We start from the raw sequence: 19,679 nt of genomic DNA on the forward strand, positions 1-19,679 counted from the left end.
AGCCCCCCACCCCGCAAGAGGAGTGGCACTGCCAGGAATAGTCACAGGATAATGGAGTCAAAAGCCTTGAGCCAATAATGTGCAATAAGGGAAAATAATTACAGATCCATGGCCTACGATTAAAGTGAGCAAGCCAGTTTCTGTTCCAAAACCAGTGCATTTGCACTTTTGTTGGTTTCGCTATGCATGTTTACTTAGCAAGAAAAAAGTCAGATACATCCACTCTAGTGCATTAAAATGACATTGTCGTCAAGAGTACACTCAGTTCAGCGTCTTTGAGTGGCAGAATGTCACAAACTGTGCCATTACCACGAGGCATGTGCTACAAACAAGCCCATAAGCTCACTGAACCCCTCTTTGAATCTGAGTTCTGCTTCGCTGAGAAGGGACTGAAGGAAGGAACATTTTGGACAACATGGCCCTCGAGAGAACTGAGGCCATGTTGTCTAAAATGTTGATTAGTTTTGGCATGTGTAGAGATAGATTGCCTGCCATCTTTTCATTATTTCTCTGCAGCCCCCCGGAGAGAGGGCATGGAGATGGACTTGAGCAGGCAAGGCGTAATTAAACTTCCACAGGCAGGTCATGTGCTGTTAAACGCTTTGCCACCATTTCTCATTACTTAACAGTGCAGTCTAAATGATACGCTGTCACTGAGCAAATTAATTGGTATTTGGTGAGGGCAGTATGGCAGCATTGTCTCCTATGTGTGTCATAGGCGCAGTGGGACCACGAGAGGGCCACGCATTATCTGACCCTGATTAAGACTATAACACGAGTTAAGTACATAACAACTCTGGGTTATCACACAAGTCTTAAGCATGCACATAGTATGGAATTTCACAGCTTTCTGCCCCTCTGACCTTTGAATGCACATTTCTTCATCTGTGCAACAGCAAGTACTGTTTTCTTAAGTTGGGTATGGCCTACATTTAAGAGACAGCTCATGATGTGAATTAAGGGAAAAGTTCTGCATAAACCATGAAGCAGAATTTTTTAGTGAGGTGACAAGTGCTGCACAACATACCACTTCATGCTCACGACGAGCTAATATCAGAGCCAGAATAGCATTATCCAAATGCTGTTGCCTCGAAAAATAAAAATTCAAACCCAGGCCAACCTCTTAAGGTGCAAAAGGACAGCATTATTAATATTAAAACAGAGCAGAATGAAGCTCCACAGAACGATGTGTGTGTTATGTGACCTTTGAGCTTGCGATTCTTGTGCAGCACCAGCTCGTCTTACCTCCAAAGTAGGAGCCGTCTGAAAGCTTGGTCTCTTTATTGCCTTTAGTTAGCACGCTGACAACTCCGTGCTGTATGAAGTACATTTTCTTGCCGATGGTGCCCTCCCTGATGATATAATCCCCAGGCTGGAACACCTCAAACTTCAGCTTGGTGAGCATGGAGGTGACAAAGTTGGGGTCAGCGTTGGCGAACAGAGGCATGGATGCCACCAGCTTTCGACAGTTAAAGTTGATGATTTCCTGTGTGAGCACATGGATAGGACTTAAGGATATTAAAGTAACAACAGGAAAAATTACATTTGTGTCTTTCTGAGCCCCTCTCAGTTTTTCACTTGTTTGACTTGGCCTCAAGAAAAAAACATTGAGGGAAATGTCAAGCAATGCACAAGCTTTTGACTGCATCATGGCTGCATGCTCAGGAGATTCAAACGCAGACAGGAACACTCATCCCACCTCTCGGAGCGGCTCGTTCAGCTCTCCTAAGATGCTCTCCTCGTCAAACATCTTGCCCTGGTAACGGTGCTCGTAGTAGTCGTGGATTCTCTGCCTCATGTCTGCCGGCAGCTTGTGGAAGGACATGTACTGCTCCACCTGTTTGTACTGTGGGGACACAGAGACACACAACAATCAGGTTACTCAAAGGCCATAGTGCTGTAGCACAGAAACACAGCCACAGGGAACAGCTGGCACTGAGGTCAGACACACAAGGAAATGGAGATGGATACAAACAGGCCATCCGGGCTCTTGGAGGTTACGCCCAACAAGATAGCACTTTTCAAGTCTTTGATCATTACAGTCCGTCTGTCTGTCTCAAAAGACAGAAAGGAATCTGGCATAATGCACTAACTCCATATTTGCGCTAAACAGATTAAATACTATTTCAAGTGCAGTTCTGCTTCTCTAAAGATATCTGAGAATTGAGAGAGTACGTAAGGAAGTAAAATCATATTTGTATATCGCCTTTTAAAACAAAGTTACAAGTCCTGCACAGGCTACAGAAGAAAGCAAGATACATATAAAGAAATATACTGAATAATAATAATAATACAGCACCCTTATACGGATGCAAAAAAGAGAATTTTTTTTTAAAGCCATTCACAAAGGCAACTGATCTAACAGAGAGGTGAGACTGTTCTAGAGGGACAGGGCCCAAACAGCAGAAACAGCTGCTCTCGGGTTGGCAGAGGGCGCAATACATATGACCAACCCACTTATTTAGATGTTCAACAAGGACGGAGCGATCAATAGTATCAAAAGCAGCAGTTAAGTCAAGCAGGACCAGATAAAATGTTCACCATCGTCAGCCTGCATGAGGACATCATTTGTCATTCTCAGTAGAGCTGTTTCTGTACTACGCTGGTGGATCAAGGGCAGGCTGTTTTAAAATGGGTTGAAGTGTGATCATTGTCGAGAAGTGTTTTAATCACGCTGACAATTCACTGGAGCTTGGAAAGGATTCACCATTGTGGCTAATCTAGATCTGGTTTGCTACTGAAATATTCTCAGAGTAAAGTAAATGTGTCACTTCAATATCCAGTTGGAGTGTGTGTTTCTCTGTCCACCCAAATTTATTAGCAACTGGTATGACAACTATTTGTACACCCGAATATCAGAGGGGTTGACTCTTTATAAACATTAATTCATATTGTGGCACTCAAATAATCTGCATACAGTCTCTAATAATAGATAAATCACATAAAGGGTTGCAGGATACTATAATGTCTTAAATTGAGTGTGTATTTGGGGGCTATAGAACAGTGAATTACGTGTGAGAAAGAAGGATTGTGATAATGTGATAGTGTTCAAGAAAAGGTGTGATGTGATTAGAAATTCAAATCGCCTTTAAAGCAGTGACAGGAGAGAAAGAACAGTTACAGTAGGACAGGTGCTTGAGACACTGCTGGTGTGTGTGTGTGTGTGTGTGTGTGTGTGTGTGTGTGTGTGTGTGTGTGTGAATGCATGTACTTATCTATGTGTGTGCAATTATGAGTTTCTGCTAACATCATAAACTGTAACCAAATCACACTTGACACCAACAAAAGTTCATATTTTTGTTTACATACTACGAATAAGAATGTGGAAATTGTAGGTATTGCATACAAACTATTAAAGATTACATGAAAAAAAAAAAATACAAAAGGCACTAAAATGAGGTCAAAATAAAATCTAGTGAAAAATCTTTGTGAAAAGCATGCTGTGTTTTCATTGATGTGTCCTGCTGATAACTCCTATGCGAGTGCAGTGTTGTAATTCGTAACAAACAAAGCCCCCTGGCTCCTCAAACGCTGTGTACATCAAAACACTTAGCAGTGTATTTAATGTATGTTTGCAGTGAAGACTGCGTGTGTCTGTACCCTCCAGCCTTTACGCTGTTTGTTAAAAAGAAAAGCGTTGTGCTAGATGGCCTTTCACTGATTCTACAGTATAGGAAGCAGAGATATAGATCAAAGCACACTGAGTGCACCTCGGGAATAATAACAGGTAGAATCCTTGACCCTCAGTGAAAGAAAAAATTAAGAAGAAAGAAAAAAGAAATTAGCCATTCATAGGGCAATGCTGGAGGTGCTCTTTGATCACCACTTCTACTCTCCCAACAGCTCTACCTCTCAATGACACAAGTGACCTCAGATGTCTCCGTCTTTGTTATCTGGCTCTAATACTCTAGTCACTGCTAATCTTGCAAGAGATCATCAAAAGGCCAATCTTTTGGAAATATAGCACAGTAAATAAGGACAGCTGTCTCATGCAAGTCAGATTGTTTTTTTGTGAGAGCAGAAAAGCTGTCAGGCTTCCTGAAAATCAGGAGATGCGAGTAGACTTGGAAAGAAACACAGAGCCGACCAGGGTTAGAGTGCAGTGCTGTAAAACATGGAGGCAGAATAAACTTCTGTATAACCACTTTGGAACGAGTCTGATCAGATGACAACGAGGCTCTGCAGGTGAAGTCTTCTACCCTTGCACTGACCTTCAGACACCCTGTTGGTTTGTAATCCTCCTTTCTGCGGCCCCCTCTCTCACCCACTACAACGCTCAGTTCAGCAATGTTCTCTTCTCTCTCCCGTGCTCCCCTCTTTGCCAAATTTAGATGGATTTTAGTCTGTGATTGACGGGAGCCTTTTGAGTTTTGAGTCAGCCTGTGCATATCGATGATAAAGCCCCCTGATTGTGACCACAAAGTGTGGCATGTCCCAGCTTGTAGTGGAGATTTTTAATACACTGTTGTTGTTACAATCACAAACACTGCAATGTATACATATATGTGTGTCCATATAAAAGCACGTGCACACAGTCTACAACAGGAAATGCTGCAGATATGACACATCAGTTATCCGGAATATCCAACACTAAGAAACTGCTCATCTTACATGCTTAAAATATAATTTCACCTCTTAGGAATGTCAAGTGAAATATTTGACAATTTGTATGTGTAAAGCGACCGGGGAAAATTAAATGCTTGCACAAGCAAGAATAAGATGTGGAAAGAAGCTTTTAGATATCCGGTCTCTGCGCATCTGTGGGGAGATGGATGAGCTCTGTCATGGGGTAAGGGTTTGAGTCTTTATCCCCACAATCCCTTTGGCATAAAATTGAGCATTTACTGATCTGATGATGAAATAGAATCCTTGCATAGAGAGGAACTTTTGCTCCTCTACTCCAAGAGACGGAAAGCCCTAGAAAACAATCGCACACGTCTCCAGTTCTCGTCCCATTGGCTGCTGAGTATTGCAGCAAAGACGGCTTGTCTGCGTGTGATGCCGGGGTGAAGATGACAGGTATAACCCACATTCTGCATCTTGTCTAATGTCTTTATGTCTCCCACATTAGACATGCCACAGCATGGCGCTCTGTTTCAAAGGCGTGGATCATCTCCTTCAGAATGTCTCTCAACCCTTTATTTTTTATCAAAAAACAAAACGCTCCCGATATGTAATACAACCATGTATCCTCAGCTTTTCAGCGTGTCACAATATGATTCCCACAGCATGAAAGGGCATTAGTCAAGTGAACAAATGTGCGATAATGTCATATTGCTTTTATACTGTGATGAGTACAGCTGTAGTTCATCCAGTAGCTCAGTAGCTCACTCAAAGGCATTTCATATTTACTAATCACAGCTGAGTCACAGAGGAGCTGACGGGGATGTAAAGACACCGACCACGGGGGGACGGTGCTCTCCTGGCACCGCGATGGGCTGATAACACCCCCTGCGACAGGAAATTATCTTATTGCCGCACAGTCGCCATCACACTGCCACCAAGAAGATCCCTGCTCTCCTGCTCTACTCAGCTAAATCGAATTATAGTCAGCACTAAGGAGGTAATCATTCCACCATCAGCCCCCCTCACTGCACTCTGAAAACCAGGGGGTTCAGGCTGTAGGGCGGCTGTTCAAAATTTAAGAGTAGCTGATAAAAACCATGGGATTAAGTCTTTCTTTCTTTAGATCTTTAGGAAATACCAAATTTGTTGGAGGAAAGATTAATACCACTTCCATATCTGCATGGTCACCATGAGCAGTTGGTTAACTTAGCTTAGCATAAGGCTATATAGAAAACCTTCCGACGAACACCTCTAGAGCTCAGGCAATCGAGACTCCACTTGCAGGCAATCAGTGAAGTCTGGCATCCTCACGATAATGACAAGACTCCAGGATGTTACTGCGCCGAGCCAAGAAATACTTACATAAGCAAGTCTTTTTACACTTTGGTTTTTGCACAGAATAAACAAACAAGATATAATGTGTTAATCAGTAAGCTTTTGAGGTGGTAGTAGGAGGATTTTGTTACCTTTGGACCGAGACAGGCTCACTGTTTCCCACTGTTTCCGGTCTACGCGCTATGCTAAGCTAACAGGCTGCTGACTACAGCTTCATATTTTAACGGACAGATATGAGAGTGATGTCACTCTTCTCATCTGGTACGACAACAAATGTCCATGTCCATACCATTGGACTGTTTATCTGAGTAGGTTGTACACAAAGCATCCCTGCTAACCTTGCATGTACTGACCTGGTTGAGAGTGAACCACGCATCTGTACAGTATATAAGTGCCTTACTGTAATTTACCATCCTCTAAGTCCATTACCGTATAGACGTTGTGTGTGTGTGTGTGTGTGTGTGTGTGTGGGTGAGTCTATTAGCTTGCAGCCTTGGCAGTATTACAGAAGTAGCTATATAGAACTGTATCTTCGTGATATTTCATTTCACAAATCCTCTCCCTCTCCCTCTCTTTCTGTTTTGATCTGTCTCCACATGGCCATTCTTTGGTCTGTTTCCCATTCATACTTTTCTTTTTTTCTGCTGTCCCTCTGCTCTTTTATCATGCTTTTTAATTTTTGTCCGGTCTCTCTCATGCAGCTCTCCAAGCAAATGCTAATTTTTTTTTTTTTTTTACCAAATAAAATATGAATAATTCATTTCCCAAAAGAAATGTCAGCCACTTAATTATACTTTCTAAACATTTATTTTTCTCCACTGTTTTCTATCTCCTTGTCCATAACCTTGCATTGCATGGAAAAGATACAAAAGATATGTCATATAATAAGGCTGACTGAAATCTTACTTACATTTGCACCCACATATGAAAAATTTGAAAAATGGGCAAAGGAGAAATTAGCAAAACATGTTACAAAGAAAGCTCCACCTGCTAATTCTGTGATATATGTGTTGGCGGACAGCTCAGTCTCAGTGAAGTCAGTACCACTGAATTCAGGACTGGCAGTGGCACTTGTGGACAGACGTTAATATACTGTAATATTGTGCTACAGTGGTCTCATAAAATGACTGCTTGTATGTAAATCCAATCTAATTATTCCACTAACCATGGCTAATTCCTGCTAATTGTGGAGGCATTGATTACATCCTCTGCTTGTGTGAAACTGCGTCGAGGTTTTTAGCCATGCTAGCAGCCTGGTGCCACTGTTGGTCTGCCAGTCGGCCTTAAAATGTGACACAGACATTCATGGTCTGCTCAGGATGAATTGTAAAAACTGTAATGATACTGATTTTTTGCTTTTTGACCAAATATCTGTAAAAACCACAGTGACCTTCCTATTGACCTAATTTTGTGTTTAGTGCTAATTTACAAACCATAGCATGTTAAACCAAGATAATGAACAGTTAGTATGTATCATTTATTCAGAATTTAGTGATGTCTTATGATGTTATCAGTCCAAAGGCCATTGGACTATAGTTAGTTGAGAGGGTGTGATTGATTAATGATCACTGTGATCCATTCTAGCCAAACGGAAATTCCCTTGTTCTTCACAAACACCACGTTGCCACTGTATATCAAATAAAATGCTTTCCATCTGTAGGAATAGGGATCTTAAAATTAACACTGCAACTACTGCAGAAAGCATACATTTTGACATAAAATATAAAAGTATATTGACAATAGCTGCGCCTTTGATTTGGTTTGGTTCATACCCTCAGAGAGTGGGTATTTCAGGGAGCACCTCTGGGGCATGTCAACAGTCCTTGAATGAGCAGTGAAAGTTGTGTGTCAGACAGAGAGGAAAAGGGAACATAACAGGGTTTAGATTAATGCCATCAGTCAGGTCCTGACTAATGAGAACGGCTCTTACTGTAAGGCAGAATCAGACTTAAGCTCCTCAACTTGTTGACAGCCGTGTCCTTGGGTTGGTTGTGTGGGGAAATCATGACTTAACCTCTACAAGGCTCCACAAAGTTATTGTTATTATCGGATAAAACCTACGTCTTTGTCATACTAGTTTATTTTCTTGTTCAGTGCAGACAGGATGAAATATTTAGCCTAAATAAGGAAAACATAAGAACTGCATGTTTTACTAGTTCCCTGATAGCATTAATCCATTTCTCTCCCTCTCAGGGAGAAAGTCACAACTCTCTAAGTGCAAATACAGTCCCTGTCTGATGACTATTTACTGTATTTCCAAAGGTCTTGATTGGGGATTGAAGTGGGGGAACAAAAGATCTCTAGAGCCTCTTCACCCTCAAATAATCAGCTTTGGGCCTCTTATTAACTATCCCCCAAAGAGCCATGTTTAATTGCCAAGTGTTAATTAGAGATTTAGAGGGGAGGGGCTGCAGCACCCCAGTGCCATTTCCTTCTAAAGCCATTTGGGACTGGCGTGCTTCAACACGCTCCTCATATACAAGTCCCTCCTGGGCATCCCTGATTTCATCACTCACTACCAACAACAAATGGAACATCACTCTGTTGTCCCACACAGAACAATATTAACAATATACTGAGAAAAACCTGAGAGGAGAAATGCTTAAAAGGATCAGAGCGCTTCTCTAAAGTGAGACAACAAGGATCACAAGTTACCTACAAATGAATGAGATTATGTCTTTTGTTTGCCGTCTCCATCCCCTTCTCTCTGTACTCTATGCGTTTCCACTGTAGAGGGCCATAGTGGCAGATAAGCAGCGGCTTACAGAGAGCTGGAGTGGCAGGCGTACCCTGTATGCACAGTCACATATGCAGCCATCTTGTGCCGCCAATCTGGAGAGATGTAATTCTCTTTGTGTGATAATGGTTCTCAACATGCCTGAGACAAGAGGGGGGAATCCTTGGGGGAATGTGGCAGATGCTTAACCCTTTCCAGCTCACAATGTTTTAGACTGTGGAGTGGCAGAACTTCACACTGGGTGAAACGGGTGTTAAATGAGGGGAGTAGAGACCCCAGAAGATTACTGAATAATGCCACAGGATTCTATAATACAGTAAAACACTAAAAACTACAGTACTGTATTTTTAATGTATTTTTCTGTACTACAGTGCAATTCCACAACAGTAACATTGCACTCCTGTAGAGACAGTGAGACCAAATAGGAGTAAAAAAAGAGAAGAGGCAAATCACTCTTGGACATAATAGCTCACAAAATTCATCAAGTCTTTTGTCACATTTTACTAACAGATATCCAATGCTGACTAATTTAGATAATTATTCTACTAATTCTATAAAGTCATTCATGAAGCAACAAATGTCAAACAATAAATGGTTTTTCAAATGAGGGTACTTGATGCTTTTTCTCTGTTAATTATCATTGTAAATTGAATATTTTTGGCTTTTGGACTGTTATTAGAATAAAACAAAGCAATGTGAACATTTCATCTTCCCATTTTATAGATTAACAATTGAAATCTAATTAAAAGAATAATCAACAGTACAATCAAAACGAGTCAGTTGTTGCCCTATAGAATTTTAGAAAAATAAAAATGTCAGAGCACCATTTGGTACATTTAAAGTGAACTGAGTGAGCAGGGAACGCAGACTAGTTCACATACAGAAAGTACAGCGTGTGTCTCTACTTGAAAAAAAATCCCATGACTACAGCACACAGTAACTCACGCTCTGCACATGGAAGTCACTGAGTAGAAAAGGCAGCGCTTAGGAAAAGCTTACACCACATCCACCTTCAATGCCTCCTTTCCATTCAGACCTGATATGGACCCAGCCTAACACAAGCAGTCAGGTACATCGGCAGCAAACAGAGCAGCGAACGGACAGGAAAAGCATGTTTTATTACTCTGCACCTACAGGCTCTGTTTACACTCAGCGAAAGACTGACATCACTCATACATTTTCAACAGAAAGAAAATGAATCTAATAAAGCTATTTTCATCTCAGTGGGGGCCACACTTCAACCCCTCGTATTTAGTGTGATTGTTGCGCTCTCTACTCTGTGTAACAGTTAATAGGCTGCCTGATTCCTATTTAAGAGCTCATTTAAGTCTGCTTGCTAGCTTCTGACAGCCCAGGCATTTATCACATGGCACCACAATGTAATAGAATTCTATTCAGAAAAGATTATACTCGGGCTTTCTGATGATAATTTTCACCATCTTTGATGGCAGAGCTTCCCCCCCCCCCCCCCTCCTTTCCTATTCTCCATCTGTACACTTCTAAGATTCCTTCATAGACTGATTTCTTCATCAACCCCCAGAGAGGTTTCTCTTATTGGTCCATCCATTATCTCTAACCACTCATCCTTTTGCAGGATGGTGGGGGCTGGAGCTGAATCCCAGCTGACATTGGGCGAGAGGTGGGGTCCACCCTGGAGAGCTTGCCAGGTCATCACAGGACTGACACATAGAGACAAACAACTATTCACACTCACATTCACACCTATGGACAATTTAGATTTGCCAATTAACTGTTACCTGGACATCACCTCTGCATACCCACCGGACAGATAGCCTTGTGTCCTTGACCATACAGTTACATGTATGACAGCCCCATGGTCTACATTCATATTCATATTCTACAGCTCATTTCCAGAGGATGAATACAGAGCCTAACAGTTAAATATGGTGATGTGCTGCTCGGCTCAATATTGACCTGCTTTTTGACTTCTTTCAATAACTTATTATCTGTCCCACTGCGACAGTAGAGGGTGTGAATTTGTGTTGTTGCCTTTTGGGTGTTTACCCACACGCTGGCTCAGGTCAGAGGCCATACACAAGTGTAATACAGCTCCATGCTAGCTAATGTTCTCTTTTATTTATCCTCCCATGCACATTGGATTTTGTAATCACTGTGTAATAAGTATGATTATGAAAACACATAACAGGGATTTATGGGGGCTGCATAGCATCTATGTTGCAGACAATTGATGCTACTTCACAGACTGGTGGTGTATGCAAATGCTGCAGTTTTGTACTCTTGCTGACAGCATCTTTGGAATATCAAGATGGGCACATTTGGCTTCCAAACACAAAAACTCCAAACTGCAAACTATAGAGATCCATTTCAGCGAGCCAACAGCCAACAGAAAAGAGACTGGTGGCATTTTCCAGCATTTGCTAATGAGTCAAAAAGTCTAGTTCCTCAGACATTTCACAGTCTGTAATCTGCAACATCAGCTATGCATGTGTTGAGTCAGCACGCCAAATTATGTATTAAAAGAGTGTCTCTGAACGCTGTGATGCTGTTTAGAAACCAACAAAGATAGTGAGACGAGAGCTGAAAAACACATTTCATGGCAGAGCTGTGGGTCAACATATTTATGAGAGCTCTTTTTTCCTCTTAATTTTCATGACAGCCTAAAAACATGAACAGCCACTTTGTGTAATCCTGTTTCATATAATGTGTTACAAACGTAAAGCGGTTTTGATGAGTGAAGTAAAGCTTCTCAGTGTCTTTGTACTTTGAGCACCTGCTCTGAGAGTTTGTGAGTTCAGAAACACTCAGAAATGTTCCCTGACAGGAGAACACAGATTAATATTGACACATATACCATTATTTCAAGCATCCACCATATAATGTGCAAATATATATGTAAAGAGGGCATTTTCTGTCTTTGAATGGTTTTTACTTGATATTTCAAAGCAGTGGAATTAATGTTATTCTATGTAGATTGCCTTGGTGCACCATTAATTCTTACCCAGTGTGTGCCATATCCTTCATTGGGTTTGAGAATAAAGAATTATACGTCTTATATGATGCTATTTGCATCATTGTTTGTAATTATTTAGTATTTCATGTTTACCTAATTTCTGTCACCATCCTCACATTATGCATTGTTTATTAAAGGTCTCCTGACAATAAGCCCACCTACAAAGTCCAAAAACCCTTCAATCACACATTAGCCTCAAGAGACTCTTTAAGATTTTAGAATAGAGCCACTGCACCTTTCTTTAGCAAGTGAGACAGCAAAGAGTCACTCGCTGACTCTTACAGACAGACGTGTATGATAACTTGGTGTATGACAGCAGGTTGGACACTGGCTGCTGTGTTGGTGGAGTCTCAGTTAGCAGTTTTGTCTCTGAGTCCCAGCAGACAAGAACAGCTGTCCCTGTCTTGACGGCCCAATGGTCACCTGAAAACAGCCACCTGTGCTCTCAAAACTGAAGGGATTGACCAATGGATTGCCCACTTCTTCAGTGGGTGGATTATGATGTTATTCTAACACCAGAAAACATGTCACACAACTGATGCGAGGGCCAATGACAAAAAGGTTTATGTTGTTGAAGGAACTAACGTCGATAAGCAGAAACGAGGAGTGGGTATAGGACAGTGAGGTAGAAATTACTACTATCTGGCTACCACAGCCAGATGAGCATGTAGTGACAGTGCACTCAGAGAGTGCCTTATCACTGAGGCAAGCGGAAAGATAAATGAGAGAATCCACACTCTTTAAAATTAATTGCAGTCTGCAGTAATAACCTTTCTGCAGGCAGGCACCGTGGGAAGCTGTGGGAGCACAGGGGAGCCTTTTTAGCTGGCTGGGGGATTCTGAAGGCGCCTTAGGGGGTGATCCCAGAAACAGCAGCAAATGGCTTTGGTAGCAAATGCTGACTGGTGCTGAGACAGGCCAGCTGTTCACTCTACTTGGCAGCAAGGCATCTCTGAAGCTGAGCAGCAGACAAGTGGAGAGCGCTGAGCTGGGAGATGGTTTTCTCCCCTTTCATTAAGCAGCTACTCAGATCAGCAGCACTTGCATGTTTTAATTTTTCGGACTTTTTATCTGGTGAGAATTTGGTGGAAAACTAGTCTCTTTGTTCCTCCCTGCAAGATCTGTGAGGTGTTAATTTATCCAGTGCAACTTTTCTCCTTTTGAAGATGGAGCAACACACACCCATTATGCCAGTTAATCTGTTCCTCTGCTTGTCTGCGTGGGTATTTTTCTCTGCCCTCTTTCACTCCCATTCTCCCTCTTTCATTTGGTTGGTGTCTCGAGAGCCTCCGCCTCCATTCCCTGGAGGTCATCCTCTCCCGTGTGCTCCTTGCCACAGACGGTGGGGCAAGGTGGCAGCCTGGCAACTCAGCTCATTATCGCCCACGCTGGGCTGACAGAGGGCATGGCGCTATGGAACATGGCTCGGCCTTCACAGCAAGCTGTCAGGGCTTTCCTTTCACTGAACTGGGGAGACTGGTGGTTCCTGTCTCTATATGGATGGTGCCACAGGCAAAAAAAAAAAACATCCAGCCAAAGATAAAAAGCTGACTTGCAAGAGCTGAGAAGATGTGGATACATAATTTTTAGTAATAGTGCCTTCTGTGTCCAAACAAAACCATGTATCAATTGAAGTGTTCCCTCCTCAAGAAAATGTCCCTACTTCTTAAGCTACCATAGATAAACCATTTAAAAATCCATTTGGTTTGCTGAAGATTTTGGAGATGCATTGATGCATTGTTTTCACAGGACAGCAATGTGCCACTCAAACATCCTTTCACAGTTGTCCAGTGATATTTGTCTGCATATCTATGGCAGACATGTACTGCTAATAGGTATACTTTCAATTTGCCAAACTGTAAACAAATATCTATGTATATATATGTCAACTCAAGTTGAAGCCTACAGCACAACTAACTGCATAGCATAACTAACTCCATGGCAACATTATGCTTTCTCTTCATTCCCAAAGCAGTTTGAAAATTTGGAGTATGATTATCTCCAAAAGTGTATCATCATCGTAAGTATGACAAATAATAATAGGAGTGACAAAATTCAGTAATTGGATCTTTGTTCATGTTGAACTATCTACTATTTTTTGACATTTGGGTTGCATGTTGGGGACACAGTTATCTGTTTTCTCAGAGGGGGGCCCACAGTGTCACACTTTGAAAAGCTCTGTTTAGAGGACTCTGATGGTGCTTATTTTCCAATTTCAAAAGAGTTATGATGGCACCGCAATACCTAGATGTCAGTGTGTTTTTAGTAGCTGTACAAACATCAAAGAAATAAAATTTTGGGGTGAACTGCTGCACTAAACGACAAAATAGAAGCCAGCTTTAAGCTGAAGATGAGCCAGCGTCCTACCTTACCACCAATGTTCTCTCTTCCAAATAAATCAAGACATCACCGCTGTCAGCAAAACGTCATCTTGACTCACCTTCTCCTGGTACTGCCGTCGAGATGAGTCTAGAGATTGGATTAGCGCAGTGGCGTGGCCCACAAACATGGCGTAGCAGGTAGCGCCCACAATCATGCTGAGGATGGTCAGCCACACGTCTGTCATGCCCACAGGGGGGTACATGCCATACCCAATACACAGCATGTGGCTCATAGCTTTGAAAAGTGCGTAGGAGTACTGCTGTCCCCATGTGTCATTCTGGATGAAACAGAGGAGATGGGGTGAGTTAGGGTGAGTACATTGGAACACTTTCAGTCTTGCTCTCTCTCTCTCTCTCTCTCTCTCTCTCTCTCTCTCTCTCATAAAGGGGCTGATGGCACATTAAAGGTCAATGAGCACCCTGACAGCTCGCACACATCACACATACACGCACACATCCAATTTCTTAAGACAAAACTAATGGCAGATGTCCACTTCAAACTGTCTTAGTTCAATACAGAGCAGCTGGCAGGGTAAGACATACTTTTCAATATGCAAACATTTGGAGCAAGCAGACATTTGGGCGAGAGCCTAAAACAGAGCCCTGAGAATGGACGGATGGAGCGTGAGACACTGGAGGCTTGCATGACAGTAAGTAGGTCAGCTATTTAGAAAAATGTGATTTCTCTGTGAGTTTTCTCATTTGTAGATAAATTGCCCCTTTTCCTTTAGATCCCGGTGGTAGTTCATGGCAAATCAATATCAACTCCCTCCTGGGGGTGACATGCCCAAATTGCTTTCAAACTCATTTCCACAGCGGAAAAGCCGAGAGAGAGATAGCAATTTTATTAGAGCCCTCCTGAAAAGGTAAGGAGGGATGACCCAGTAAGATAATGGGACCGCTACTGTAAAAGAAGACAAAAAGTGTCTCCTAATGATTCTAATCAGAACCAAACCAAGCGTGACTGAGTCGATACGAACAAACTCTTTGTCTACCTGGTAATGTCAGCGAAACATGAGCAGCCTTCCATCAAAGAGGTGCCTGCCCCCGAGGCTTGAATTAATTCACCAAGATATATTTGTTATTCTGTCTCGCTGAGAACCATTCTTCGACTTAATGCAGTTAATTAGACAGTGTTTACTGTATGAAACACAACTAACTCCATTTTGATGTTAATGAGAGGCTACATGCCTCACACTGGATTTTAAACTGAGTGCATTACAAGTGTCCTTCCTCACATCTCAGGGCCTCAGCACTGCTGGATGCAAAGGGCTGTTTTTGGGTGCAGAAATCTGAGGAGGAAGCCAGCGCAACCTCTGCGGAAGATTTGGGAACACGACTCTGAGCTGTAACAACATGAGAAGTTGAAAATGCCTAAATATAATCGAGTCAGAGCTGCATGAAATCATCTCGTGACAGGGCCTTTGGCATGTGAGTCCCTATTCTAGAGCCGCTGAGACGAGGGTATTAAAACATTTAAGAAATGGAAGACTGGACTTTAGGTTTGAATAATAATAATAATAATAATAATAATAATAATAATAATAATAATAATAATAATAATAATAATAATAATAATAATAAAATATGGTAAAGAAAAAAGGTTTTGATATAGGATAAAAGCAATATTGGGAATATTTTTCTAAATATGTGGACACATAACAGCGAAATTTCTTTTTTTTTTAATTAAAAAATAGAATGGCAAATGTCTCATATTGCTCTGCAGGACTATTTTAAATATGCCCTTCTCTGCTGTGTATTGAGCACTATTAATTCTGCGTTTGCAGTGTACATAAAGCTCAAATACAGTATGTTTGTCAGAATAAAATCAAAAGATCAGTAAAACAATCATGTCCTTGTTCTTACGTGTTTTCACTGCTGGAGAACAAGACATCAAATCTAATCTGAATCCATGCATACTGTACTATACCTTAATGATGAGCCACAGTTTACATCATGTTGCCTAACAGCTCAGCCTTATGTAATTTAACATAATTCCCTTGCAACTTGGCTTTATGCATATATTGAACTAGTGGTAAAATGCATCTTTCATGGCACACAAGGGAATAGCAGCATAAAAATGGAAAAGGAAATGGTGATGGTCTGGATGTAACTATTTGCAACTTCTAGAAGACTGAATGCACATCTTAATGTCTTAATCCAGATCACTGAAAGAGGTTTGTTAAACTGGGAGGATCTTCTCGTTGCTGGTTTGATCCCCGGTGCCGGCACTGTTCCTGAACAGGACCACCTCACCTGACTGTGTGTATCTCTGCACAGACAGGTATGGAAAACAAGCTAAAATTAGCTTAAGTGTGAAACATCTCAAGGGACAGCGGTTTGCAACATCTGTCATTTCTTATGATTAAATCTAACAAGTGAGCATGTCAGGGAGGCAGTGAGGCATGATGAACCAAATACATCCTACCTTGAGCGATGTAGCTACTCATGTGACATCTGCTCTGGCACGGAGAGCTGAACATACAGCTGACTAGAAACTGCTTGATGTGAAACTCAAAGTTGGCTTCCTTGAATTTGTTTTGTTGCCACAGTTTAAAAATGAAATTATTGTGGGCTTTTACTCTTTCACCATTCTGTTAAGAAATACAGTATTTTGTGTGTATTATTAAATGACTTCAAAACAAGTAAAATTGGCCTGCATGGTAATTAAAATCTTATAAAAACAATGTGTATTTTTCTAAAAAGAGAATTATGACACAGAAGGGAAGTGTTCATTATATTATATATATCATCACACATTAAACAGCTGACTTCAATACGTTGACAAAGGAAAACTTGTTTGGTCAAAATGCCGTCAATAAATCTTTTCAAGCCAGTCCTTTATTCCATCTTGTGGACATTTTTCAGTTTTTTAATTCAATGAGCCACCGACCCCACGAAAGCTCACGCAGTGTCCTATTGACACTTACATCAATGTGTATATTGATAAGCCATCAGTTAGGGAACCCTTCTCCTGAGCTGCGTTCCTTCAGGGTCATATATGTTGAGCTATTGATATGTTATTACTGGAGACAGAAGCATTCACTGATGTCAGATCAGTCCCTATTGAGGGCAACGCCACAAAACCTGACATTAATTCAGATTCCTTTGGAGCTGCACTCTTTCATAACCTAACAAGTTATCACGAGGTCATCAGCTGCGGGTGATGCAGTCGCACATCAGGTGTGACACAGTCCGCTTCCATAAGCAAATAAAAGAGAACTCTATGGTGAGCCGGGCTTTAATGGAGACTCTCCTCCAGCGTCTGTTTTAGCAAGACAACAAAATTAAAGCACAGCATGAGTGCTCACTGGAAACTATCAATATTCAACCAATATTGAATGAGGGCTGTCTTTCCTCCTCAGAAAATCAATGTTCCCTGCATAGCCTCAGTATGTCTCTCCTTTCACAATAGGGACAGATGCCAAGGGATCCAAATAAATAAAAAAAATCAGCAAATTGAATAAATGGGGGCAAATGTAGCAGATAAATATATTTGATTTAGGGCTTAAAATGACAGATATGCGAGGCAATCTTTCCCAGGATGCTAAAGGGTTTTAGTACAGTAATTACTGAAGTATGATGGATGAGATAAGACAGGACATAATCTGATTCAAACAGGCAGGAGGACACTGCACAGGAGAAGCACTTACCACCATCTTATTTTTGGACACCCAGCAGTCGGCAGGGAAGTCCTGCAGCATGGGCACCAGGAACTGCAGGCAGCCGTCCCAGTGACACAGCAGCAGCATCATGCCGATCAGGTTGACTATCCTCACCATGGCGCTGGCGAGGTCATAGGTCATGTGGAAGATCTGAGGGGTTGGACACGAAGGAAGCAGGAAATGGGTTAGGGCAGGATGACTCAACGCGCTGATGGCCAAATCCCTGAAATCTCTCGAGACTGCAAAGCTCTCTCTCTCACACACACACACACACACATGTCCTCAGGGGAGATTTCCCTCCTCCACAAGCAGTTCAACGACTTCTGGGTCTATTCTGTGATCACGTCATGAACACGGTTTGTGGTTTAGGAATTAGACTACAATGTACTTAGCCTGTAGAAACCTTATCTTTTTTCATGGCACACAGATGAGCTGGTGGATGCAGCTGTTGCTGTTCTGAGAACGGTCCACTGGGGATGGTCAGCAGACTGGGAGCAGAGCTTTGCCTACCCTGCTGCTGAATCGCTCTTATCATCAGCCACTCAGCCAAACACAATAATGGTACAAGGGTAGAGGTGGCTGCGCTCCTGGGGTGAGAGTGTTCACAGGCTTGGTTTGTTAATCCTAATGATAAATATGCTCATAAGGCGCTCCCGGACTCCTGGGCTGGTGTAGGTTTTAATGGCCTCAACTATTCAAAGCCTCTTAATCCCATCGAAGACCACGGTGTGCACTGCTAACCACTCCACTCCTTATTAAAATCCACTCGGTGCCTTTTAAGGGCTTGCAAATGAGAGGGGACACTCCGTCTTTACTTTGTTGTAGGTGATGATGAGGACATATTTGTCAGCCAAAGTTTCCTCTTAGTCCTTGCACCTAAAGCACTGGACTTATTTTTCTGTTTCCGTCTGAAAGCATACAAGTGCGAGCGTGTATCTGTGTGCGTGTTAAGAGGGAGGGCTGGCAGGGACCGGTGCGGTGTTTGTCTGAGACAGTGTGGGTGCTGCTGCACCATCAAATCACATCAATTTAGCTCCATCAACAGACTAGCATGAAGCCAGAGGTACACCCAGGAAAATGTGCCCGGGCGAGGAGCAGAGCCAGGCGCTCTCTCTCAGGGTGGATGGAGACATCCCCGCTCATGCACTCTCTGTCTGTCTACACACACATTACACACTGATACTCAGCGTGTCCCTCTCCCACTCTGTCCCATCCCCTCTTTCTTTGGGCTCTTGTTCAAAATGTTTAGCCTTGGGCACTTTCACAACACCTTAGCTGAATCATCCGCCCAGCTGCACCGCACCTTTTCTCGCTCATCGCACCACATCCACTAATTTTCTACATGTTTGCTCACAGCTGCACGTCAAATGTGAGTTATTGTTTTTTTGTTTTTGGGTGGTTTGTTTATTCTTTTTTAGCAGCCAGTATTTTCTTTAAATGCAGTGATAAATAAGTTATGTCATCTAATATGCAGTGATGTGTGATGTCAAATTTCCTGCTGGAGCCGTAATGGCATTCCATAGCATTAAAGTGTTAAATTCACTCTGTGGTGAATGAATAAATCATGAAGTACCCCTTCCCATCTCCCACACTGAGCTTGATATATTTTTCATTTGTGAAATCGTATTTCCCGACAGGAAAGGGAAGCTTTGTTAAAGAGAAGGTGCTTTTAAATCTAGAAACACTTTTTTTAAGTAAAATGTGACTTAGAGCAATTCCTGGGGCATTAAATATTGACAAAGGTACACAGCATGCAAACACACAGTGCATTGTTTACATTTGAAATGATGATTTTTAAATTAGTTATTTGAGATTTGACATTATTAGTTCCAACATTACATTTACTTTGCAGGACAAACCGGTGTGTATTTTGTCGATTGAATTATGATACTGGACTGTTGTTTCATTTTCAGGTGGCTGTGATTTCACACATCAGAATGAGCTTACTTGTCATGTGTAAACAGCTGTATTATTTCTTCTGTAGTTCTGGAGGAACTCAGAGG

The 19,679-nt window shown here is 41.9% G+C and overlaps 1 protein-coding gene across 1 annotated transcript in view; it reads right to left on the reverse strand.

The window, feature by feature from the left end:
• Positions 1-19,679, reverse strand: part of hcn4 (hyperpolarization activated cyclic nucleotide-gated potassium channel 4) — a 67,759-nt gene that overhangs the window by 20,425 nt on the left and 27,655 nt on the right. Inside the window, exons 3-6 of the mRNA XM_076752619.1 lie at positions 17,665-17,826; positions 14,071-14,289; positions 1,700-1,846; positions 1,246-1,486 (exon numbers count right to left, since the gene is read on the reverse strand). Coding sequence (XP_076608734.1) covers positions 1,246-1,486; positions 1,700-1,846; positions 14,071-14,289; positions 17,665-17,826 — 769 coding nt within the window. The remainder of the gene's footprint in view (positions 1-1,245; positions 1,487-1,699; positions 1,847-14,070; positions 14,290-17,664; positions 17,827-19,679) is intronic.

Source organism: Chaetodon auriga, chromosome 1 (genome assembly GCF_051107435.1).
Source record: "Chaetodon auriga isolate fChaAug3 chromosome 1, fChaAug3.hap1, whole genome shotgun sequence".
Classification (NCBI taxonomy): Eukaryota; Metazoa; Chordata; class Actinopteri; order Chaetodontiformes; family Chaetodontidae; genus Chaetodon; species Chaetodon auriga.